Raw genomic sequence first — 27,285 nt, 5'->3', positions numbered from 1 at the left:
CAGCCATGAAATTAAAAGACACTTACTCCTTGGAAGGAAAGTTATGACTAACCTAGATAGCATATTCAAAAGCAGAGATATTACTTTGCCAACAAAGGTCCGTCTCGTCAAGGCTATGGTTTTCCACTAGTCTTGTATGAATGTAAGTGTTGGACTATAAAGAAAGCTGAGAGCCAAAGAATTGATGCTTTTGAACTGTGGTGTGGCAGAAGACTCTTGAGAATCCCTTGGACTACAAGGAGATCCAACCAGTCCATCCAAAAGGAGATCAGTCCTGAGTGTTCATTGGAAGGACTGATGTTGAAGCTGAAACTCCAATACTTTGGCCACCTGATGAGAAGAACTGACTCATTTGAAAAGACCCTGATGCTGGAAAAGACTGAAGGCAAGAGGAGAAGGGGACGACAGAGGATGAGATGGTTGAATGGTATCACCAACTCAATGGAGATGAGTTTGAGTAAATTCTGGGAGTTGGTGATGGACAGGGAGGTTTGGCGTGCTGTGCTTCATGGGGTCGCAAAGAGTTGGACACAACTGAGCAACTGAACTGAACACTTTCTTACCAAACCTTCTTACCAAGGTCTGCAATGGCTTTCATGTGCCAAACCCAATAGTCAATTCTCTACCCTCATCACCATTAGATGAGAACATAAAAGTCTGGTTTAGATATAACAATTGAAAGTAATGACAACTTAAAGACAGTTCAGGACTATTTTCTGTCTACTACTCAATCTTCCTCCCCTGGTTCCTCACAGAGGAGTACTGTAAGTTTGAAGCTGAACACAAGCTGTGAGGACTGTGGAAACTGCCAAGTAAGAGGGACAAAGAAATATGAATGCACTGCCTTTTATCCCATTAGGTTGGGTGCACCACTTCACTACAACGTAAGAGAAATCCTAATACCCCATAGTTACCAAATCCTGTGTTTCATTTCTTATGGTGTTCCTGGGCTTCCTTACAATGAGCAGTAGAATTGGCCTTGACGTACCAAATCACCCTCTTGATCTCTCAGCAGCATTTGACACAGCCAATCACAGTATCTTTCTTGAAACCCTCTTTTCCCATGGCTTCTGGAATACGATACTCACTTGGGTTTCCACCCAAGATTCTTCTGTCACCTTTGCTTCTTCTCTTCCCCTTCACCACGACCAAAATACCAGGAAGCCCCAGTGTAACTTCCTTGGCCTTGTTTCCTTTTTTATCAACATTCATCTATGTGATCTCAACTCAATTAGTCTCAAGAAATTAGACACTATCTGAATTGGTTCCCAGGGATGTCACAGCAAATTACCACAAACTGGTGGCTTAAAACAATAAGAATTTATTTTCTCATAATCCTGGAGCCCAGAAGTCTGAAATTAAGGTGTCAGTACATTCCCTCAAATCATTCCCTCAAAGGCTCTAGAGGAGGACCCTTCCTTGCCCTTCCAAACTATAGGCTCCTGGCATTCCTTAGCTATAGCTGTATAGCTCCAATCTCTGTCTCCATCTTTACATGGACTTCTTTGTGTCTCTCTCAAATCTCCCTTTCTCTTCCCCTACAAAGGCACTAGTCATTGGATTTTGGAAGCATTGTAAATCCAGGAATATCTATCTCAAGATTCTTAATTACATCAAGACTCTATTTCCAAATAAGGACACATACACAGGTATCAGGAGTTAGATCTTAGACATATCTTTAGGGACGATATAATTTGACTCACTACACTGCCTTGAGGCTAATATCTCCCAAATTCGTAACTTCAGCTTGAAACTCTCCCTTGAATTCTAGTCTCTAAGATCAATACTTAGGCAACTAATAAACATCTCAAATTTTATATGTCCAAAAAAGAACACTTGATTCCCCAAAACATGTTTCTCTCCTAATATTCCCAATCTTAGTAAATGGCATCACCATTGAAACCCTTGGAGTGAACTTGGACTCCTTTCTTTTACTCACAGCAAGTCATCAGCAAACCATCAGCTCTACTTTCTAAATATATCTTGAATCTGACAGTTTCTTCCCTCTGTACCATTACTCTCTTATTCTAAGCCACATCATCCCTCTCCCCACTGGATCTCTTTGCAAGAGTAATGCAACTGATGCCCTTGTTCATACTTGTGCTTCTCTTCTAATCACTTCTTCTCACAAGAGCCAGACTGACCTATGAAAATATAAATCAGATATTGTCTCTACATTCAAAACCCTTCAGGCATACACACCGAGGAAACCAGAACTGAAAGAGACACATGTACCCCAATGTTCATCGCAGCACTGTTTATAATAGCCACGACATGGAAACAACCTAGATGTCCATCAGCAGATGAATGGATAAGAAAGCTGTGGTACATATGCACAATGGAGTATTACTCAGCCATTAAAAAAAATTCATTTGAATCAGTTCTGATGAGATGGATGAAACTGGAGCCGATTATACAGAGTGAAGTAAGCCAGAAAGAAAAACACCAATACAGTATACTAACACATATATATGGAATTTAGAAAGATGGCAATGACGACCCTGTATGCAAGACAGGAAAAAAGACACAGATGTGTATAACGGACTTTTGGACTCAGAGGGAGAGGGAGAGGGTGGGATGATTTGGGAGAATGGCATTCTAACACGTATACTATCATGTAAGAATTGAATCGCCAGTCTATGTCTGACGCAGGATACAGCATGCTTGGGGCTGGTGCATGGGGATGACCCAGAGAGATGTTATGGGGAGGGAGGTGGGAGGGGGGTTCATGTTTGGGAACGCATGTAAGAATTAAAGATTTTAAAATTAAAACAAACAAACAAACAAAAAACCTTCAGCAGCTGCTCATCACACTTTGAACAAAATACAAAGTCTCTGCCATGGCCTAGAAGACCCTACATGATCTGGTTCCACCTACCTCTCTGACTGCAGAGAGTACTTTTCTTCCTCTGAGCTCCATCCTTGATGGCCTTCTTGCTGTTGCTTAACATGTCAAGCCAGTTGTATTGCAGTCCTTTGTGCCTGTGGTCCCCTCTACCTGGAATGCACCACCTACAGATATTCACAGGGCTTGTTCCCTCATTTAGCAGTCCTCTGCTTATGTGCTACTTCCATGGACCATCTACTAAAATAGCATCCCCAGTATCTCTCTCTTCCTTTCTCCTATTTTATTTTTCTTCATAGCACTTATGATGAGTGGATAGTTGGTCTGTTTCCCCCATTTGAATGTGAATTTCATAAGGCCAACATTGATTTGTTATGCTGTATTCATGATGCCCAAATTGATGTATGGCATATAGGAGTTGCTCATTAACTACTTGTTAAAAAAATAAACAAGCAACTACAACAATATTTTAAAATTAGTTAAGGCAATGTAGCCATATTGAAAACTGTTGTGAAAAGTAAAAATCACATTAAACCAGTTGAAGATAATATTCACTGAGTGCTTTGGGGAAATAATGAAGCATTCAGATGCAAATGTTAACATGAATGCTTCCAAACCAATTCTTTCTCCAGCATTTATAATATTTGCTCTAGAAGTTCAGTCTTAAGTTTGTCAAGAAGTCTGTTTCTTACACAGACTGATACAGAGATATTCTAGTAAATCTTTTCCTTAAAAAGAATTATGAAGCAAAACCTAATCCAACATAACTTTAACAATGCTTCACCATGCTTAGTACCAAAAAACTTTTTCAAGTAGCTATCACTCCAATTTTTAAAAATCTAACATGTTTATGTTTATCACTGAACAAAGTGTTTAAAACACAGTTGGTATGAGAAAGATAGATGATACAATGGCAAATTACACCTACTGGTATCAGAGATAGGCTCACATCATGTTCTGCTACTCACCAGCTATTATAACCATGAGCAAGTTCCATAGCTTCTTCAAGCTTTGTCTTTCACTCACTCAGTCAAGTCCAACTCTTTGTGACCCCAGGGACTGCAGCACGCCAGGATTTCCTGTCCTTCATTATCATCTGGGGCTTGGTCAAACTCATGTTCGTCCAGTCAGTGATGACATCCAACCATCTGACTCTCTGTCATCCCCTTCTCCTTCTGCTTTCAATCTTTCCCAGCATCAGGATCTTTTCTAATGCTCTTCACATCAGTGGCCAAAGTACTGGAGTTTCAACATCAGTCCTTCCAATAAATATTCAGAGTTGATTTACTTTACAATTGACTGGTTTGATCTCCTTGCAGCCAAGGAGACTCAAGAGTCTTCTCCAACACCACAGTTCAAAAACATCAATTCTTCAGCATTCAGCATTCTTTATGGTCCAACTCTCACATTCATACATGACTACTGGAAAAAGTATAGCTTAGACTAGATGAACCTTTGTCAGCAAAGTAATGTCTCTGTTTTTTAATATGCTATCTAGGTTAGTCATAGCTTTACTTCCAAAGAAAAGCATCTTTTAATTCTGTGGCTGCAGTCACCATCTGCAGTGATTTTGCAGCCCAAGGAAATAAAGTCTGTCACTGTTTCCATTGTTCCCCATCTATTTGCCAAGAAGTGATGGAACCAGATGCCATGTCTTTGTTTTTTTTAATTTTGAGGTTTAAGCCAGCTTTTTTACTCTCCTCTTTCACCTTCATCAAGAGTCTCTTTAATTTCTCTTCACTTTCTGCCAAAGGGTGGTGTCATCTGCATATCTGAGGTTATTGATATTTCTCTTGGCAATCTTGATTCCAGCTTGTGCTTCATCCAGCCCAGCAATTCTCATGATTTACTCTGCATAAATATACAGCCTTGACGTACTCCTTTCCCAATTTTGAACCAGTTGTTGTTCCATGCCTCTGACTGTTACTTCTTGACCTGCATACAGGTTTCTCAGGAGGCAGGTAAGATGGTCTGGCATTTCCATCTCTAAGAATTTTCATAGTTTGTTGTGATCCACACAGTCAAAGGCTTTAGCATAGTCAATGAAGAAGCAGATATTTTTCTGGAATTCTCATGCTTTTTCTGATTCAACAGATATCGGCAATTTGATCTCTGGTTCCTCTGCTTTTTCTAAATACATCTTGTACATCTGAAAGTTCTTGGTTCACATACTGTTAAATCTAGCTTGGAGGATTTTGAGCATTACTGAAAGGTAGCTGCTACCATCCATGCATGACGCCAGGATTTGTGGCCTCCAAAGGAGAGGAATTTGATCCAGGGCCAGTGAAAAGGCTTGATCACTAAGAGCTTTTTGTGTAATAAAGTTTTATGGAATTATAAAAGACATAGAGAAAGCTTCTGACATAGACATCAGAAGGGGACAGAAAGAATGACTCCTTGTCAGTTTTTAGCAAAGAGTTATATACCTATTAGAATGCTGCTAATTAAGAGAAAGGAAATGCCTCAGAACTGAGAGATTTGCACCAGGCCCCTCAGCCACAACATGCATTTTGAGATAACATTGGCACAAGGTGAGTCATCCCAGGCCATAAAAAAATTGACATGAATCTTGAAGAAAAGCAGATTTCCAAACAAATATATAGTTCAACATAGCTTAAAAAAAGACATTTCCATGAGAAAAATGCATTGGTTAGCACAAGGTTTGAGATAAAGTTCAGGTGGATCAGGTGTCACCATGCAACACAGGATAAGAAGAAAAAATAATAAAAAACGTTTGCCACTTGCAGTTTTATTTCCTTCTGCAGTTTTGGGGCCTCTGACCTTCCTACCAAGGCTATTAACACTCTCATTACCTTGCTAGCATGTGAAATGAGTGCAATTGTGCAGTAGTGTGAACATTCTTTGGCATTGCCTTTCTTTGGGATTCCAGCGAAAACTGACTTTTTCCAGTCCTGTGGCCACTGCTGAATTTTCCAAATTTGCTGGCACTGAGTGCAGCATTTTCACAGCATCATCTTTTAGGATCTGAAATAGCTCAGCTGGACTCCATCACCTCCACTAGCTTTATTCATAGTGATGCTTCCTAAGTGATGCCCACTTGACTTCCATTCCAGGATGTCTGGCTTTAGGTTAGTGATCACACCATCATGGTTATCTGGGTCCTGAAGATCTTTTTTATATATTGCTTCTGTGTCTTCTTGCCACCTCTTCTTGATATCTTCTGCTTCTCTTAGGTCTACCATTTCTGTCCTTTATTGAGCCCATCTTTGCATGAAATGTTCCCTTGGTATCTCTGATTTTCTTGAAGAGATCTCTAGTCTTTCCCATTCTGTTGTTTTCCTCTATTTCTTTGCCTTGATCACTGAGGAAGGCTTTTTTATCTCTCCTTGCTATTCTTTGGAACTCTGAATTCAGATGGGTATGTCTTTCCTCTTCTCTTTTGCCTTTTGCTTCTCTTCTTTTCTCAGCTATTTGTAAGGCCTCCTCAGTTAACTGTTTTGCCTTTTGTATTTCTATTTCTTGGGGATCATTTTGATCACTGCCTCCTGTATAATATTACAAACCTCCATCCATAGCTCTTCAGGCATTATATCTATCAGACCTAATCCCTTGAATCTATGTGTCACCTCTACTGTATAATCATAAGGGATTTGACTTAGGTCATACCTGAATGGTCTAGTGGTTTTCCCTACTTCATTCAATTTAAGCCTGAATTTTGCAATAATGAGTTCATGATCTGAGCCACAATTAGCTCCCAGTCTTGTTTTTGCTAACCGTATAGAGCTTCTCCATCTTCAGCTGCAAAGAATATAATCAATCTGATTTCAGTACTGACCATCTGGTGATGTCCATGTGTAGAGTTGTCTCTTATGTTGCCGGAAGGTGTTTGCTATGACCAGTGTGTTCTCTTGGCAAAACTGTGTCTGCCCTGCTTCATTTTGTACTCCAAGGCCAAACTTGCCTGTTACTCCAGGTATCTCTTGACTTCTTACTTTTGCATTCCAATCGCCTATGATGAAAAGGATATCTTTTTTGGCGTTAGTTCTAGAAGGCCTTGTAGGTCTTCACAGAACCATTCAACTTCAGTTCTTTGGCATAAGTGGTTTAGGCATAGACTTCGATTACTTTGATACTGAATGGTTTGCCTTGGAAACTGAGATAATTCTGTCATTTTTGACACTGCACCCAAGTACTTCATTTTAGAATATTTTGTTGACTGTGAGGGCTACTCCATTTCTTCTAAGGGATTCTTTCCCACAGTAGTAGATATAATGGTCTCCTGAATTAAATTCACCCATTCACCCATTCCTGCCCATTTTATTAGTTCACTGATTCCTAAAATGTCAATGTTCACTCTTGCCATCTTGTTCCTGTTTGACCACTTTCAATTTGCCTTGATTCATGGACCTAACATTTCAGGTTCCTATGCAATATTGTTCTTTACTGCATCAGACTTTACTTTCACCACCAGACACATTCACAACTGGGCGTTGTTTCTGCTTTGGCTCAGCTTCTTCATTCCTTTTGGAGCTATTTCTCCACTCTTCTCTAGTGCATATTGGACAACTACCAACCTGGGGTGTTCATCTTTCAGTGTCATTTCTCTTTGCCTTTTCATATTGTTCATGAGGCAATTGTTCTCGAGGCAAGAATACTGAAGTGGATTGCCATTCCCTTCTCTAGTGGACCACATTTTGTCAGAACTCTCCACCATGAACTGTTCATCTTGAGTGGCCCTACACAGCATGGCTCCTTGTTTCATTGAGTTAGACAAGGCTGTGATCCATGTGATCAGTTTGGTTAGTTTTCTGTGACTGTGGTATTTGCTTTGACTCTTCTATGATGGATGAGGATAAGAGGCTCGTACAAGCTTCCTGATGGGAGGGACTGGCTGTGGAGAAACCTGGGCCTTGTTTTGGTGAGCAAGGCCATTCTCAGTAAATCTTTAATTCAATTTTATGCTGATAGGTGGGGCTGTGTTCCCTCCCTGTAGTTTGGCCTGAGGCCAATCTATGGTAGAGGTAATGGCAGCCTCCTTCAAAAGGCCTTGTGCCAGCATGCCATGGCTCCCAGGATTGTTGTAGCCAGTGCCCCCTGACCCCTCAGCAGGCCACTGTCAACCCACCCCTCTGCTGGAGAGCTCCAGGACACTCACAGGCAAGTCTGGCTCACTCTCTTGTGGTGTCACTGCTCCTTTCTCCTAGGTCCTGGTGCTCACAAGGTTTTGTTTGTGTCCTCCAAGAGTCTCTGTTTCCCCAGTTCCATGGAAGTTCTGTAATCAAATCCCATTGGCCTTCAAAGTCAAATTCCCTGGGGGTTCTCAGTTCCTTTGCTGGATCTCCAAGTTGGGAAATCTGTTGTGGACCTAGAACTTTCACAACAGTTCGAGAACTCCTTTGGTATAATTGTTCTCTAGTTTGTGGGTCGCCTACTCTGCAGCTCCCTGGTAGGGCTAATGGAGACCTTCTCCAGGAGGTGTGGCATAAGTCTCTAAGCTTAGTTTCTCTTACATAAAACTGGGCAATGCTACCTACCTGACAGATACTTGTGGTTATAACATATGACACATAGTGTTATTACACTACCATTTCACTTGAATTAATAATATATGTTGAGGGTCAAATCACATCCCCTAAAATATAAAAGTATTCATTTCATAAAGCAGGTCCTCTATAAACTTTTTTTGGTGGGGAGGGGAACTCTTATGATCCCACAATAAGAGAAGATGCCATGGAAACAGCTTATTTTTTAAGTAGTGAAGAATCACAAAAATAATCAGAAATATGTACTGTACCTCTACCTAGTCTAGCATCCTACTAGATGGTCCAGCATGTAGAATTAACACTATTGAACACAAGCACTTTGCTGGGCTCAATAGATGCCTGATGAATGTCTATTGAACAACAAATTAATGAATTAGCTAACAAAGGCAGTGACTGAATTTTTAAGACACCTGAGTAAAACTTCTAAATAGCTGGAGGAAGTATTTATTAGAGAAATCAATGCAAGGTAGTCATCAAGGTGAGAATCATAGCAACCCATGTTAAGAATCCAAGTCTGCCCCTTTTACTCTGTATCTGTGAGTAGCAGTTGGCACAATGCCTTAAACACACTAGGCCAGGTTAAGGATAATCCTCCTTCCACCCAACCCCAGACTCGACCTAGCTAAGGTCTTCTTTCACCTAAAGTTAATCTAGTAATTTGCTGGTGAATCTGAAATTATTTTAACTTTATGGCACATTACTAAAATACTCAAAATAATTCTTTCACAATTCTGTTATCAAGTCTCATTAATTCACATTCCTGTAGGCAACAGTTTGGATTACAGAATACTACTGATTGTTCTACACATTTATTATTACTATAACTGATGTACAATAAACAAAAGAACAGGGACATCCCTGGTGATCCAGCAGTTAATACTCCATGCTTTCATTGAAGGGGTACAAGTTCCATCCCTGGTCAGGGAACTAAGATCCCATATGCTGTGCAGTGCAAACAAACAAAAAAATTAATTAGCCAAGTAGTGTCCCATGAATATTTTCAAAAGGAAAACAATTGCTAGCATCTGACTAGCCATTTAGACTAAGAGTTGTCTTTACAGACAAATTTACCTTATTTATTTATCATAGCAACCTTTTGAAGTAAAGTTTATTATCATTGCATGTCATTTTAGAGTTGAAATAATAAAGTTCAAAAAAGTTAAACAGCTTGCCCAAGAATATATAACCAGGAAGTCACAGATCAGTTTCAAAACCCTGTGTTCTTTCATCTATACCATTTAATAAAGCAATTAATTGAAGAGTGATTTGATGAAGTGCAAAGAGCACTAGATGAAGAGGAAGGGGGTATCACAAATGCACTGTGTGGTTGCAAATACGTTATTCAACACTGCGTACATCTGACAGGCAACTTAGCCAAATGCACGCACATCACCTGAACAAATGTCCTCACCCCAAAATAGGACCTCACAATAACCAATCTCAAAGTATTCTGGTGAAACTAAAACCAAAGTATGTAAAAGTACTTTGAAAATTTAAGACTGGGAAAAATATGTTAAAACGTTATATCATTCTGATGATTAGAAATTTGACCTTTCAAATAGTATAGTCATTCCTCTTGAAGTTTTACTAAAAATCCTCATTTAGTTAGTAAAAACATTTTTCACAAATTACTCAAAAGATAAGCTCAATCGTTGTCTACCTACAAATTTGTGACATTATATATACACTGGGAGAATAATTCATCATGAAGCTTATTTCAATATAAAACATGTATAACTCTGTCCCAGCATTTTAGTAACACTTATTTTGAAAAAAAGATTTTACTTTTAAGATCATTATGCAAATAATTTATAATTAACTTATCAATAGAAACTTCCTTCTCAAGTATATATTCAAATACATCCAAATCCTGCCTAATTGAAAATAGCCTATGTCAAATAGGCTTAATTCAGTGCAAAGTAGCTACTGCCTAAAATAGACCATATCTCAGAAAACTATATAATTATGTACCCTGGTGGATAAGATTATAATTCAGGTATCTTGAATAAAGAATGATCCTCTATTATCTAAATAGGTCATCCTCTTTAGCTAAGGGCAAAACTTCAGGAAAAGTGTACATGAAGTGATGAGAACAGACTTCCAAGCTAGCCAAATCAAACCTGAAGACTAACAGGGTGACAGATGTCACAATCAGATTACCCTCATCATCTCAACTCAAATATCTTTTATATGGAAGTGCCCTGATTTCCATATAATGTCCTATAAAGTTACATAGGATTAGGATAAAGAATATTGGACTAGAATAAGGAATGGTCGAATAGAACCTCTGAAAAGATCATTCCTTCATAAAAGCAACAATAATACAGACAATAGTTGTCAAAGTCAACTTTTTCAGACGTCTCAAAATTAATCAAAGGTTTACAACGAAGTGAGGGGCATTTATTCAACAAAATCTCTGGATCTCAGGAAAAACAGAAAGATTTGTGATGTTTCAACTTTCCCTATTCCCATTCCCCTCTCCTTAGCTCTGCAGTAAACTTAAAGACCAAAATCTCAAAATTATAGTGAAAAAACTAGCATCCCGAAGCTACTGGAAGGACTAGAATGGGGTTGGAATACATCAGAAGTACCACTTTCAGAGAACTATAATTATTTAACTTGTCTAGTAATTAAAATACTCATTTATAGGGCTTTTCTTTATTTTACCTGGCTCAGAGTTTCCTCAGTAAAAATAGCCTTTTCCCCCAGGAAGCATGTGGAAAACAATAAGTGGCAATTGTTTAACATAACAGCTGCCTCAGGCAGCAGTAACAGTAGGGGCAAAAAAAAAAAAAAAAGATGAAGACCAAAAAACTTTAAAGGAAAATCTGGGGAACAAGATGGCCATTAAGGCCTTTGAATTTTATATAATCTAGAATCCAGCAGGCCATGCCTGGGGTTATATACATTCTCAGGAAACATCTCAGAAAGCCCTAAACTCTCATCTATAGCTAACCTTAAGGGTCTACACAAGCAGAAAGTGAAAACTAAGGCACAGCTGTCACACTTGAGGCATATTCCAAAATGCACATCAAATTCTTCAGCAAATGCTAGGAGACTTCCTGGCTCTGAGGATTTAAAAAAATCTCTGTCCCAATAATTAGTTGACCAATGAGAAAACTGAGTAAGACTTTAATGACTACAAGCAACACAAAATACAGACTTCACAGAATTAGCTCAGGAAAATTACTAAGCAAATAGCAACAACAACCAACAACAAAAACAAACATTGGAGGAGGAGAGGAATCTGATTTTGAGTGGTGCCACATTATACTACTTAAAATATTCCATTTTCAACAAAACATTATAAGATGTATGAAGAAAGTATACCTCAGAAAAATATTCAATAGAAACTGTCTCTGAGGAAGTCCAGACATCAAACTTACTAGACAAAGATTTAAAATCAGGTCTTTTAAATATTTTTGAAGAACTAAAGGAAGTCATATATAAATAACTAAAAAAGTAAGAGAATGATATTTCACCAAATATCAATATAAATATAGAGATTAGTTTTAAAAAATAAAGTCTGGAGGTGGAAATTAAAATAATAGGAATAAAAACATTTCCTAGAAATATTCAACAGCAGATCTGAGCAAGCAGAAAAAAGAACCTTCAGACCAGTCAGCTGAGATTGTTCCTCTCATCTGAGGATTAGATAGAAAAAAAGAAGAAAATAAAGGAGTAAATCAAGTATATGAACATACATTTAATGGAAATTTCAGGAAGAGAAGAAATGGGAAAAAAGAATAGTTAAGGAAATAATGGCTGAAAATGCCCCAAATTTGATGAAAACTAAACTACACATTCAGAAAGCTCAACAAACTTCCAGAAAACTAAAAAAGCAAAGAGATTCATACCTATAAACATCATAATCAAACATTCAAAAGACAAAGAGAAAATCTTAAAAGCAACAAGACAGAAGAGATTCAAAGGATCTTCAATGAGATGAACAGCTGATTTCTCATCATAAAATTATGGAGGTCAGAAGGCAGTAAGGAGATACCCCTCGTCCAAGGTAAGGAGCAGCGGCTGTGCTCTGCTGGAGCAGCCGTGAAGAGATACGCCACACCAAGGTAAGAGAAACCAAGTAAGATGGCGAGTATTGCAAGACGGCATCAGAGGGCAGGCACACTGAAACCATACTCACAGAAAACTAGTCAATCTAATCACACTAGGACCACAGCCTTGACTAACTCAATGAAACCAAGCCATGCCTGCAGGGCAACCCAAGACGGGCAGGTCATGGTAGAGAGGCCTGACAGAATGTGGTCCACTGGAGAAGGGAATGGCAAGCCACTTCAGTATTCTTGCCCTGAGAACCCCATGAACAGTAGGAAAAGGCAAAATGATAGGATACCAAAAGAGGAACTCCCCTGGTCATTAGGTGCCCAATATGCTACTGGGGATCAGTGGAGAAATAACTCCAGAAAGAATGAAGGGATGGAGCCAAAGCAAAAACAATACCCAGTTGTGGATGTGACTGGCGATACAAGCAAGATCTGATGCTGTAAAGAGCAATATTGCACAGGAACCTGGAATGTCAGGTCCATGAATCAAGGCAAATTGGAAGTGGTCAAACAAGAGATGGCAAGGGTGAACGTCGACATTCTAGGAATCAGCGAACTAAAATGGACTGGAATGGGTGAATTTAACTCAGATGACCATTACATCTACTACTGCGGGCAGGAATCCCTCAGAAGACATGGAGTAGCCATCATGGTCAACAAAAGAGTCCGAAATGCAGTACTTGGATGCAATCTCAAAAATGACAGAATGATCTCTGTTCGTCTCCAAGGCAAACCATTCAATATCACAGTTATCCAAGTCTATGCCCCAACCAGTAACGCTGAAGAAACTGAAGTTGAACATTTCTATGAAGATCTACAAGATCTTTAGAACTAACACGCAAAAAAAGATGTCCTTTTCATTATAGGGGACTGGAATGCAAAAGTAGGAAGTCAAGAAACACCTGGAGTAACAGGCATATTTGGCCTTAGAATGTGGAATGAAACAGGGCAAAGACTAATAGAGTTTTGCCAAGAAAATGCACGGGTCATAGCAAACACCCTCTTCCAACAACACAAGAGAAGACTTTACACATGGACATCACCAGACGGTCAACACCGAAATCAGATTCATTATATTCCTTGCAGCCAAAGATGGAGAAGCCCTATACAGTCAACAAAAACAAGACCAGGAGCTGACTGTGGCTCAGATCATGAACTCCTTATTGCCAAATTCAGACTTAAATTGAAGAAAGTAGGGAAAACCACTAGACCATTCAGGTATGACCTAAATCAAATCCCTTATGATTATACAGTGGAAGTGAGAAATAGATTTAAGGGTCTAGATCTGATAGATAGAGTGCCTGATGAACTATGGAATGAGGTTCATGACATTGTACAGGAGACAGGGATCAAGACCATCCCCATGGAAAAGAAATGCAAAAAAGCAAAATGGCTGTCTGGAGAGGCCTTACAAATAGCTGTGAAAAGAAGAGAAGTGAAAAGCAAAGGAGAAAAGGAAAGATATAAGCATCTGAATGCAGAGTTCCAAAGAATAGCAAGGAGAGATAAGAAAGCCTTCTTCACCAATCAATGCAAAGAAATAGAGGAAAACAACAGAATGGGAAAGACTAGAGATCTCTTCAAGAAAATCAGAGATACCAGGGGAACATTTCATGCAAAGATGGGCTCGATAAAGGACAGAAATGGTCTGTACCTAACAGAAGCAGAAGATATTAAGAAGAGGTGGCAAGAATACACAGAAGAACTGTACCAAAAAGATCTTCACGACTCAGATAATCACGATGGTGTGATCATTCATCTAGAGTCAGACATCCTGGAATGTGAAGTCAAGTGGGCCTTAGAAAGCATCATTACAAACAAAGCTAGTGGAGGTGATGGAATTCCAGTTGAGCTATTTCAAATCCTGAAAGACAATGCTGTGAAAGTGCTGCACTCAAGATGTCAGCAGTGGCCACAGGACTGGAAAAGGTCAGTTTTCATTCCAATTCCAAAGAAAGGCAATGCCAAAGAATGCTCAAACTACCGCACAATTGCATTCATCTCACATGCTAGTAAAGTAATGCTCAAAATTCTCCAAGTCAGACTTCAGCAATACGTGAACCGTGAACTCCCTGATGTTCAAGCTGGCTTTAGAAAACGCAGAGGAACCAGAGATCAAATTGCCAACATCCGCTGGATCATGGAAAAAGCAAGAGAGTTCCAGAAACACATCTATTTCTGCTTTATTGACTATGCCAAAGCCTTTGACTGTGTGGATCACAATCAACTGTGGAAAATTCTGAAAGAGATGGGAATACAGACCACCTGACCTGCCTCTTGAGAAACCTATATGCAGGTCAGGAAGGAACAGTTAGGACTGGACATGGAACCACAGACTGGTTCCAAATAGGAAAAGGAGTATGTCAAGGCTGTATATTGTCACCCTGCTTATTTAACTTATAGGCAGAGTACATCATGAGAAATGCTGGACTGGAAGAAACACAAGCTGGAATCAAGATTGCCGGGAGAATTATCAATAACCTCAGATATGCAGATGACACCACCCTTAGGGCAGAAAGTGAAGAGGAACTAAAAAGCCTCATGATGAAAGTGAAAGAGGAGAGTGAAAAAGTTGGCTTAAAGCTCCACATTCAGAAAACGAAGATCATGGCATCCGGTCCCATCACTTCATGGGAAATACATGGGGAAACAGTGGAAACAGTGTCAGACTTTATTTTGGGGGGCTCCAAAATCACTGCAGATGGTGACTGCAACCATGAAATTAAAAGACGCTTACTCCTTGGAAGAAAAGTTATGACCAACCTACATAGTATATTCAAAAGCAGAGACATTACTTTGCCAACTAAGGTCTGTCTAGTCAAGGCTATGGTTTTTCCTGTGGCCATGTATGGATGTTAGAGTTGGACTGTGAGGAAGGCTGAGCGCCAAAGAATTGATGCATTTGAACTGTGCTGTTGGAGAAGACTCTTGAGAGTCCCTTGGACTGCAAGGAGATCCAACCAGTCTATTCTGAAGATCAGCTCTGGGATTTCTTTGGAAGGAATGATGCTAAAGCTGAAGCTCCGGTACTTTGGCCACCTCATGCGAAGAGTTGACTCATTGGAAAAGACTCTGATACTGGGAGGGATTGGGAGCAGGAGGAGAAGGGGATGACCCAGGATGAGATGGCTGGATGGCATCAAGGACTCGATGGACGTGAGTCTGACTGAGCTCTGGGAGATGGTGATGGACAGGGAGGTCTGGTGTGTTGCAATTCATGGGGTCGCAAAGAGTCGGACACAATTGAGTGACTGAACTGAACTGAGAAGGCAGTAAGATGGCATGCTCAAAGTGGTGAAATAAAGATCATGAACTAAGAATTTTCCCTCAAAAATTAAGGAGAAATTAAGAGATTCTAAGACAAATAAAAACCAAAAGAACCCCTCACTAACAAATTTACCCTACAAGAAATACTAACTGAAGTCTTTCAAGCTGAAATGAAAAGACACTAGACAGCAATACAAATCCACACAAAGGAGGAATACTGGTAGTCCAGTAAAGAGTCTGCATTTTTATTGCAGAGGGCAATAAATAAATAATAAATAAATACATAGTCAATCAATTTTAAAAAATCCACACAAAGAAATAAAAAACATTGGTAAAGGTAACTACAGTTGACCCTCCATATTCAGTGTTTCTATACCCATGATTCAACAAACCAAGGATCAAAAATATTCAAAGAAAATTCCATAAAGCTGCTAAAAGCCAAACTTGAGTTTGTCACATACCAACAACTATTTACATAGCAATCATATTGCATTAGGTATTATAAGTAATTAAGAGACAATTTAAAGTATATGGGAGGATGTGTATATTCTACAAGCAAATATCGTGCCATTTTAAATGAGGGACTTGATTCAGATACGTATTAGAACCAATTCCCCATGGATATCAAGGGACAAATGTACATAAATAAATGTAAAAGAAAATATAATGTATTTGTGTGTCTGTAACTTTTTTTCTCCTAACTGATTTAAAAGAAAACTACAAAAGCAATAATATCTGTGTTGATAGGCACATGATATATGAAGATAAATTGTGTAATAATAACAACACAAAGGAGAGGGATGGACTGGAGCTCTGTGGAAGCAAAAATTTTGTATACTATTGAAATTAAACTGGTGTTGACCTAAACCAGATGATTCTAAATTAAGAGGTCAATTATAATCCCATAGCAATCACTAAGAAAATAACCTCAAAATACTCAAATAAATGACACAGTAATTAAAATAATACTTTAGAAAATACATTTTTAATTAAAAAACAAGGCAATAATAAAGAAATATAAAAACAAAAAATATATACTATATACATAAGATAGTAAAACAACAGCCATAAATTCTATCAGTAATTACATGGAAATGGACTAACACTCCAATCAAAGGGAAGATATGGTTGAATAGGCTTTTTAAATTTGATCCAATTATATGCTATTTACAAAACATACATTTTATATTAAAAGAAACAAATAGGTTGAAATTGAAGGATGGAAATAGTTATACCAGGCTAACAGGTACCAAAAGAGTTGAAGTGGTTAAAATCAAACAAAATAGAATTTAAGACAGAATTGATACTAGAGAAAAAAGAGAACATTACATGATGATCAAAAGGTCAATCCATCAAAAAGATATAATGAGTACAAATACACCTAACAACAGAGTCTTAAAATATATAAAGCAAAATTCAACGAACTTGAAGGGAGAAACAGACAATGTATCAATAATAATGAGAGGCTTCAAAATCTCATTTTCAACAATAGAAGAACAAGACAGAAGAACAAGAAGGAAACAATATTTGAATGGCATTATAAACAGATAGACCTAGAAAACATCAAGAGAACACTCAACAGCAGAAAAAAAAAAATACGTTCTTCTCAAATACACATGGAACATTCTGCAGGGTAGACCATATGTTAGGTCATAAAATAAGTCTGAATAAATTTAAACGGATAAAAATGACACAAAGTATGTTCTCTAATGACAGTGGGATGAAATTGGGAAGACAGAGAGGGTAAATAAATGTATCTATTTGTCAACCCCAATATACTATGTCTCTATATCTCATATTCTAAACTCAAGTTGCATAGAGTCCTACAGCATCTTCTTTTCTCTTTTGCTTATTTTACTAAAAATATGAACACTACTGCTGTGGGCAAGAATTCAACCTCTTCCTTTGGAGCTTCAGTAATGTCCAGGACCAGCCAAAGCCTCAGGATAGCAGTGCACAAAAGTGGGTCTCTGGTAGAGACCTAATAACCATGCAAACCTGAGGGTTCTCAAGTACAACAATGTTCAGGAGTTTCAGCATTGAAACTAGGATACAAAAACAAATAATAAACCCTGAGGTTAGCAAGGAATTTCTAGTAACTAAGCCAAGTAGTGTACTTAAGAGCCTTCAGGCAATGAATTTGTTCTCTTTAGCCATCACTATGTAAAAGCAGACAAGGAAGTAGAATACCATGGCATTGAATATTTTCTCTATTCCTGTAAAATTATCAATTCTCTGCAAAGTTACCTGTCAATTATCTGCAAACTTCAAAAAATCTGTTCTTAGGACTACTGTTTACAGGATATAAAAAATTGGGGTAAAGATGGGCTATCTTTAAAAGCAGGACTTAAAAAGAGCTGTAAGAAACGAGGTTCATTTGGGATAAATTCATGAATATTCATATGGCAACTTCTAAGCAGTATTTAATAAAAATAAGCTTGTAAAATAAGCCAGGTCTGTAACAGAAAGAGAGGCCTAATTTAACTTTCTGGACATAGATTTGTGGCAGATAGACTGGGGATATCATTTGCACTCCTCCATAAAGCTTCACTATGAACAAAGCTAGTGGAGGTGATGGAATTCCAGTTGAGCTATTTCAAATCCTGAAAGATGATGCTGTGAAAGTGCTGCACTCAATATGCCAGCAAGTTTGAAAAACTCAGCAGTGACCACAGGATGGAAAAGGTCAGTTTTCATTCCAATCCTGAAGAAACGCAATGCCAAAGAATGCTCAAACTACCACACAATTGCACTCATCTCACATGCTAGTAAAGTAATGCTCAAAATTCTCCAAGCCAGGCTTCAGCAACAGGTGAACCATGAACTTCCAGATGTTCAAGCTGGTTTTAGAAAAGGCAGAGGAACCAGAGATCAAATTGCCAACATATGCTGGATCATCAAAAAAGCAAGAGTTCCAGAAAAACATCTATTTCTGCTTTATTGGCAATGCCAAAGCCTCTGACTGTGTGAATCACAATAAACTGTGGAAAATTCTGAAAGAGATGGGACTATCAGACCACCTGACCTGCCTCTAGACAAACCTATATGCAGGTCAGGAAGCAACAGTTAGAACTGGACATGGAACAACAGACTGGTTCCAAATAGGAAAAGGAGTATGTCAAGGCTGTATATTGTTGCCTTGCTTATTTAACTTATATGCAGAGTACATCATGAGAAACTCCTGGCTGGAGAAAGCACAAGCTGGAATCAAGATTGCTGGGAGAAATATCAATACTCTCAGATATGCAGATGATACCACCCTTATGGTAGAAAGTGAAGAGGAACTAAAGAGTCTCTTGATGAAAGTGAAAGAGGAGAGTGAAAAAGTTGGCTTAAAGCTCAACATTCAGAAAACGAAGATCATGGCATCCAGTCCCATCACTTCATGGCAAATAAATGGAGAAACAGTGGAAACAGTGTCAGACTTTATTTTGGGGGACTCCAAAATCACTGCAGATGGTGACTGCAGCCATGAAATTAAATGATACTTACTCCTTGGAAGGGAAAGTTATGACCAACCTAGACAGCATATTAAAAAGCAGAGACATTACTTTGCCAACAAAGGTCCATCTAGTCAAGGCTATGGTTTTTCCAGTGGTCATGTATGGATGTGAGAGTTGGAATATAAAGTGCCGGGAGCCAGCGTGAGGAACTCCGCCCGTGGAAAAGGTCATGAGGAAGGAGGCTCGGCATACGCAAAAGTGGGACTGAGCCTCAGGAGACCCCCTGTTCCCGAGCATCTACCCACCAAAACCAGAGTCTGCCTACTTTACTGCTTTATGCTCTCACCTACACCTCTGACTTTACGGGGGGCTGTCCCCCACCACCTCTCTTGGAGAAGTAGTTAACTTACAGCTCCAGTTAATAAAAATTCCTGGGCATGACAAGAGTGTTTCAACTTACAAACTCCTGTGAAAGTTCTGTAGCTTGCCTGACAGGCTCGTCCAGCCACATGTGATTGTTCACAGCCTCCCAACTGTGAGAGGCACAAGATGCTTTAAACTTTCTAAATACAGATTCTTTTGAGAAGTTAGAAAATTATTAGTATAGTATAATGGGTTGATTAGGAATTATATTGGTGAAGGGTTTTTCATTTGTTGGGCCAATATTTGCTGCCAAGTCTCCATATTCCCTGCCCTTATACACATAAATGAATATAACTAGCATATAGGAGAAATAGGTATTAACCTTTGATATTAATCACGTTAAACCTTAGGCTAAATTCCTTTCTCGATTGTAACCCACTGCACCTTCACCCTATAGGAATGCAACTTTATCTGGTGCCTTCGGAGGGTAGAGCCTGGTTTAAGAAAATTCACCCCCGGAAGAATAAGTTTTCTGGTTGACTGACCGTTATCAGAAAGAAAAGGCCATAAAATGTCAGCAGGCCTCATGGCCAGAAGATGATGTAAAGCCCCTAAGACCTTTGTATACATTTGTATAAAGCACCTGAATTTGATAAGGGTCAGGTCTGCTGACCCCGCATGACTCTGTATTCATCCCTATGTGTAACAAAAAATATATAAGCAAAACTGAAAAATAAAGAAATCAGACCAGTTCCTGGAAAGACTGGTTTCCCTCATGTGGTCTTTTCTCGTTCTCTTTTTTTCTGGTTGAATTCCCATCTGGAGCGTGGAGGCTCGCCATGTCTACTTATTTGCCCTGGCTTCTAAGACCCACGCGAGAGGGAGCCCAAGGCAGGCCACCCTCTGCTATTCAAGCAGGCACCGGTGGCCTACGTAGATGGTGCAAACTCCTTGCCTTGGAGTTTTATTGGTTTTCCACATAAACCAAGTTATTCAGCACCTTTTCTCCACTAATATTTCCTACTACACCATCCTTTTCTAATCTCTCTTTATATCTGTAATTAAATAAGTCTTTTCCTAGGATGCCGACTCTGTCCCCCCTTCGAATTCCCTGGATCCACTGGGGCTGAACCCCAGCAATAAAGCAAGCTGAGCACTGAAGAATTGATTCTTTTGAACTGTGGTGTTGGAGAAGACTCTTGAGAGTCCCTTGGACTGCAAGGAGATCCAACCAGTCCATCCTAAAGGAGATCAGACCTGGGTGTTCATTGGAAGGACTGATGTTGAAGCTGAGACTCCAATACTTTCCCACCTGAAGCAACGAGCTGACTTATTTGAAAAGACCCTGATGCTGGGAAAGATTGAGGGCAGGAGGAGAGGAGACAACAGAGGATGAGATAGTTGGATGGCATCCCTGACTCAATGGACATGGGTTTGGGTGGACTGCAGGAGTTGGTGATGGATAGGCAGGCCTGGCATGCTGTAGTTCATGGGGTCGCAAAGAGTCAGACATGACTGAGCAACTGAACTGAATTGAACTGATGGAGTTTCAGCTGAAGTAAGTGTGGACTTCTCAAGGATATGACTGTGCTGCACTCTCTAGATTCCACTGATGGAAGTGCTAACTGTTTTTCATCAGATAACCTGATCTTGTCTCTTCAGGACAAGAAGGTTTATGAGACAGGGGTTTAGTATCATTTTTATAACTAGATTCCAGCCCCAATCCATATTCTGGCTCTCCCAAGCCACTAATGCTGAAGAAGGAGTCCCAGTGATGTTCCCCATCTAGCCACCTGGAACTTCTACCTGCTTTGTTTCAAGCTCCAGTCTCAGGGATATAGGTTTAGACTTTATTCCCCAGTTATTTTTCTTTCAGCATCTTAAATACAAAAGAGCTAACAACATTAATAATGTCTAATGTAAAGGTCTTCCTAAGGGGATCAATGGTAAAGAATTCTCCTGCAAAGCAGGAGATGTGAATTCAATCATTGGATCAGGAAGATCCCCTAGAGAAGGAAATGGCAACCCACTCCAGTATTCTTGCCTGGAAAATCCCATGGACAGTTGAGCCTGGCAGGCTACAGTACATGGGGTTGGAAAAGAGTTGGATACAACTTAGCAACTATTAACAACAATTTAACTGATAATGAAATAAAGTCATGAGATTTTGTATTATCTTGAAATATACCCAAACTCTTGACATTTGAAACCAATTCCCTTTCATCTAATGGGCCACACACTCACCTTGAGGATCAACATCTTTCGCTAGCTTCAACGCATCTGAGTTTGCAAGATCGGTGTTGGCTGGGGTAACAGCCAGAATCAGACAGTTCTCCCGTGTGATGAACTGCATAATCATTTCTCTGATCTGGTACTCAATATCTGGAGGCTGATCTCCCACGGGCACTTTAGTAATTCCGGGTAGGTCAATCAGGGTTAGATTTAACACTGTGGAAAGGGAAAAAGAGTCTTACATGTACCATCAACACTGAAAGATAGCAACAAGGCAGAATCATGTGTTATTTTCATAGAAATGAAACAAGCTGAGCTTGTGTATCTAAAGAGTTCCAACTCATGTGCATAGAATAAAACAGGATAGAATTCAAACTGGCCTTGCAAATTTTCTCTATTTTTATGATATGATTGTGCTAGGCCAAATGATCATTTTAACATAATTTAAGAAGTACTGATTTGCATACCTAATAGCTTTCTCAGAGAGCTGCCATGTTTGTAACTAGGGGCCTATAATTCAAACACAGAACAATAAGCAAATATACTGTCTGTCTTGCACTTCCCTTCAAATGGTGTAAAAATTCTCAGAGTAAAGTTTGTCCTTCCTTTTAAAAGCATTATGCGTTATTTACAAAGTGTTAGCCTGGGCTAACTTAGCCTGGGCTTCCAAGGTGGCTGAGTAGTAAGGAACATGCCTGCCAATGCAGGAGACATGGGTTTGACCCCTGGGTGGGGAAGATTCCCTGGAGAAGGAAATGGCAACTCACACCAGTATTCTTGTCTAAAAAATCCCATGGACAGAGGAGTCTGGTGGGCTACAGTCTATGGGGTCATAAAGGGTCAGACTCAACTTAGTGACTAAACAACAGCAACAAGTCGCTTAGCTTATTGGAAAGCAGTTAGTCATGAAGTTAGTGTGTAGCCTCTACAGCCAGACTTACAGAGCACCATTTTGGAAACCCAGGAAACTACTAAGTCAGTGACTCCAGCCCTGACCTGGCTATCATTCTGTCTATACACAAAAGCTCCAAGTCTCTCTATACACTTGGCTCCAAGTCCTCTTGGGAAGTCATAATTGAGCATTTCATGGTCCAATTTAAAAGCAACAGAGCTGAGGAGAAGATTAGAGATGAAAATCTGTCCCAACAAAATCTTAGTCATTCTGGAGGCTATTTATTCTGTATTACCCACCAAGAATTGGTTATCTAATTTATAAGTTTTTGCTGACAGCCTGGAGAGAAAAAAATCACAGTTGATTCCTCAGGAAGAGAATAAATAAGAATATATAGGACTGAAAGAAAATTCATTAAAGAAAACTCAACCATAGAACCAAGCACCTCTAAGATTTTTGCAAAAGCTGAAGCTACTAAAAATGGACATTTTCATGCATTCTTCTTTGGAATTCTAAAGGTTTAAAATATATATACAGAAAACTTTGTAAAATAATGTACTCAATTCTCTTTTACAAATTATCTCCTTCTGACTCCCATAAATAATTCTATGAGCTGTTTGGGTTATATCATTTACTGAAGTACCTAAGCACAATCTTAGACACCAAGATTTTTTGAGAGGAAAAAAAAGCCATTTTACATAAATAATGTATTAACATACATAGTAAAAATTTTTGAGGACAAGAATTTGGAATTTTGTTATTTTACTTACCATGTGGGGAATAGACTCGTAAATTAATGGGTATGGAGGAAATGCCTTTATTCATTCCAGTTACTCGATCTGTTTCAGCTTCAATCTCATGGCGAACTTCATCAAAATCTGTAAATTTTTTTCCTTTGCAGTGTAGAAATTCAGCATATTCTATAAAAGACAAATTAATACAATCTAAAATTCAGGTATTTTTTCAGTAATTATAAGGAAACGATGCTTCTTTAATTACAAGTCAAAATATCCAATATTGCCTCTTCAGCCATCATAATGAGAGAACATGGAGGTAACTAAAAAGCACCGTTAACACTTGAGAAATGTCAAGCATAGTACAAATGCTAATGGTGCAAAATTGCTAATTTTCAGATTAGCAATTAAGTATTATAAGCAGTCTTTAAACTGCAAAGCCTATTAAATAAAGAGAATTTTGGCCCTCCAAATGATATAACAAATAACAGCAACCAATTGTCAAAGAAATTAGAGCTGGAATATACAAAAAGCCTACTTATTAATCCTATTAACATGTCCTTTCTGAATATCACCACTTTATCATGATGGATGCTAAACCTGGAATGTTAGGTCCACGAATCAAGGTAAATTGGACACAGTAAAGAGGAGGTAGCAACAGTGAACACTGACATCTTAGGAATCAGTGAACTAAAATGGATGGAAATTGGCGAATTTAATTCAGATTACCATTATATTTACTACTATGGGAAAGAATCCCTTAGGAGAAATGCAACAGCCCTTATAGTCAACAAAAGAGTCCGAAATGCAGTACCTGGGTGCAGTCTCAAAAACAACAGAATGATCTTGGTTTGTTTCCAAGGCAAATCATTCAACATCACAGTAATCCACGTCTATGCCCCAACCGCTAATGCTGAAGAAGCTGAAGTCGATTTTATGAAGATCTCCTACAAGACCTTCTAGAACTAGCACCAAAAAAGAAAAAAGATGTCCTTTTCATCACAAGGGATTAGACTGCAAAAGTAGGAAGTCAAGAGATACCTAGAGTAAAAGGCAAGATTGGCCTTGGAGTATAAGATGAAGCAGGGCAAAGGCTAATAGAATTTTGTCCAGAAAACATACTGGTCCTAGCTAACACCCTCTCCAACAACACAGAAGACAACTCTTCACATGGACATCACCAGATGGTCAATACCGAAATCAGATTGATTATGTTCTTTGCAGCCAAAGACAGAGAAGTTCTATACAGTCAGCAAAAACAAGACCTGGAGCTGACTGTGGCTCTAATCATGTACTCCTCATTGCAAAGTTCAGGCTTAATTTGTAGAAAATGGTGAAAACTACTAGGCCATTCAGCTATGAACTAAATCAAATCTCTTATGATTATACAGTGGAGGTGACAAATAGATTCAAGGGATTAGATCTGGTAGACAGAATGCCTGAAGAAGTATGGGCAAAGATTCATAACACTGTAAAGGAGGTGGTGACCAAAACCATCCCAAGAAAAAGAAATGCAAGGAGGCCAAACGATTGTCTGAGGAGGCCTCAGAAATGGCTGAGAAGAGAAGTGAAAGACAAGAGAGAATGGGAAAGATATACCCAAATGAATGCAGAGTCCCCAAGAATAGCAAGGAGAGATAAGGAAGTCTTCCTAAGTGAATAATGTTAAAAAAATAAATAAAAGAAAACAATAGATTGGGAAAGACTAGAGAGCTCTTCAAGAAAGTTGGGAGCTATCAAGGGAATATTTCACGCTGGGACAGGGATGATTAAGGAAAGAAACAGTAAGGACCTAACAGAAGCAGAAGAGACTAAGAAGAGGTGGCAAGAAGTTCTTCTATATAGAACTATACAGAAGAATATACAAGAAGGGTCTTAATTACCTGGAAAACCATGATGGTGTGGTCACTCACCTAGAGCCAGACATCTTGGACTATGAAATCAAGTGGATCTTAGGAAACATTACTACAAACAAAGCTAGTAGAGGTGATGGAATTCTAGCTGAGCTATTTCAAATGCTAAAAGATGATGCTGTGAAAGTGCTGCACTCAATATGTTAGCAAATTTGGAAAACTCAGCAGTGGCCACAGGATCAGAAAAGGTCAGTTCTCATTCCAATCCCAAAGAAGGGCAATGCCAAAGAATGTTCAAACTACTGAACAACTGCACTCATTTCACATGCTAGCAAAGTAATGCTCAAAACCCTTCAACCTAGGCTTCAGCAGCATGTGAAGTGAAAACTTTCAGATGTACAAGCTGGATTTAGAAAAGACAGAGGAACCAGAGATCAAATTGGCAACAATAGCTGGATCACAGAGAAAGCAAGGAAATTCCAGAAAAACATATACTTCTGCTTCATTGACTATGCTAAAACCTTTGTGTAAATCACAACTGGAAAATTCTTAAAGACATGGGAATACCAGACTCCCTTACCTGTCTCCTGAGAAATCTGTATGCAGGTCAAGAAGCAACAGTTAGAACTTCCCTGAAACAGCTGATGGGTTCAAAATTGGGAATGGAGTACATCAAGGCTCTGTATTGTCACCCTGCTTATTTAACTTCTATGCAGAGTACATCATGCGAAATGACGGTTAGATGACTCACAAACTGTAATCAAGATTGCTGGAAGAAGTATCAACAGCCTAAGACATGCAGATGATACCAATGACAGAAAGCAAAGAGAAGCTAAAGAGCCTCTTGGTAAGGGTGAAAGAAGAGGGTGAAAAAGCTGGATTAAAACTCAACATTCAAAAAATGAAGATCATGGCATCCGGTTCCATTACGTCATGGCGAATAGATGGGGGAAAAGTGGAAACAGTGACAAATTTTATATTCTTGGGCTCCAAAATCACTGCAGATGGTGACTGCGGGCATAAAATTAAAAGATGCCTGCTCTTTGGAAGAAAAGCTATGACAAACCTAGAGATTAGGATATTAAAAAGCAGAGACATCACTTTTCCAACAAAGATTCTTACAGTCCAAGCTATTCTTTTTCCAGAAGTCATGTACAGATGTGAGACTTGAACCACAAAGAAGGCTGAGCACCAAAGAATTGATCCTTTCGAATTGTGGTGCTGGAGAAGACTCTTGAGAGTCCTTTGGACTGCAAGCAGATCAAACCAGTCAATCCTAAAGGAAATCAACCCTGAATATTCACTGGAAGGACAGATGCTTAGGCTAAAGCTCCAATACTTTGGCCACCTGATGCAAAGAGCTGACTCACTGGGAAAGACTGAGGACAGAACAAACAGGTAGTGACCAAGGATGAGATGGTTGGATGGCATCACCGACTCAGTGATGTGAGTTTGAGTAAACTCAAGGAGATGGTGAAGGACAGGGAATCCTGGAGTGCTGCAGTCCATGGCGTCACAAAGAGTCAGACTCGACTTAGAGCAACAACAACATATGCTAAATTATGTAAATACAGCTTCGGAAAGTAGGAAGATTTAGAAACAATGTTTGTTTTACCCTTTAAAAGGAAATAATATATGGAATATTTTAGCTTTAAAATATACTATTCAAAATACCACATCCATTTCTGCAATTAAAAGATATTTTTCTCAAGAAAAAATACAATATTACAAAGAAACTATTTCTCTGCAATCTAAAAAATAAAATCAGTATCTGTAGGCAGAAGGAAAAACTCTAAAATAACCATATAAGAGAAAATTGGTTATTTTTTAAAATTTCAGTAGCATATTAAAACTATTGTACTGTCCCTTTCTCTATCTGCTTCCAAAGATATGGAGTAAGTGATAAGCAACACAACTCAGAAAAAAGGGAACTGATACTAGTAGACCTAAAAATGTTATAATATTACAAGGTAACAAGTCTTAACAAAGAGTTTAATTTCTCTAACAGCCAGCTGAAAAAAATGCTCCACCAAATGTAGACTAAGGCTAAAGTATCTTGGGCCCAGATATCTTGGGCTCAGCTGA

The 27,285-nt window shown here is 38.9% G+C and overlaps 1 protein-coding gene across 6 annotated transcripts in view; it reads right to left on the bottom strand.

The window, feature by feature from the left end:
* DNM3 (dynamin 3) overlaps positions 1-27,285 on the bottom strand; it is a 647,020-nt gene that overhangs the window by 440,866 nt on the left and 178,869 nt on the right. For all 6 annotated transcript variants that reach the window (XM_060396477.1, XM_015099204.4, XM_027975613.3 and 3 more), the window contains exons 3-4: positions 23,384-23,533; positions 21,734-21,937 (exon numbers count right to left, since the gene is read on the bottom strand). In XM_060396477.1, coding sequence (XP_060252460.1) covers positions 21,734-21,937; positions 23,384-23,533 — 354 coding nt within the window. The remainder of the gene's footprint in view (positions 1-21,733; positions 21,938-23,383; positions 23,534-27,285) is intronic.

This window comes from Ovis aries, chromosome 12 (genome assembly GCF_016772045.2).
Source record: "Ovis aries strain OAR_USU_Benz2616 breed Rambouillet chromosome 12, ARS-UI_Ramb_v3.0, whole genome shotgun sequence".
In the NCBI taxonomy this organism is placed as follows: Eukaryota; Metazoa; Chordata; class Mammalia; order Artiodactyla; family Bovidae; genus Ovis; species Ovis aries.
This window is presented reverse-complemented; position numbering and strand designations above follow the sequence as displayed.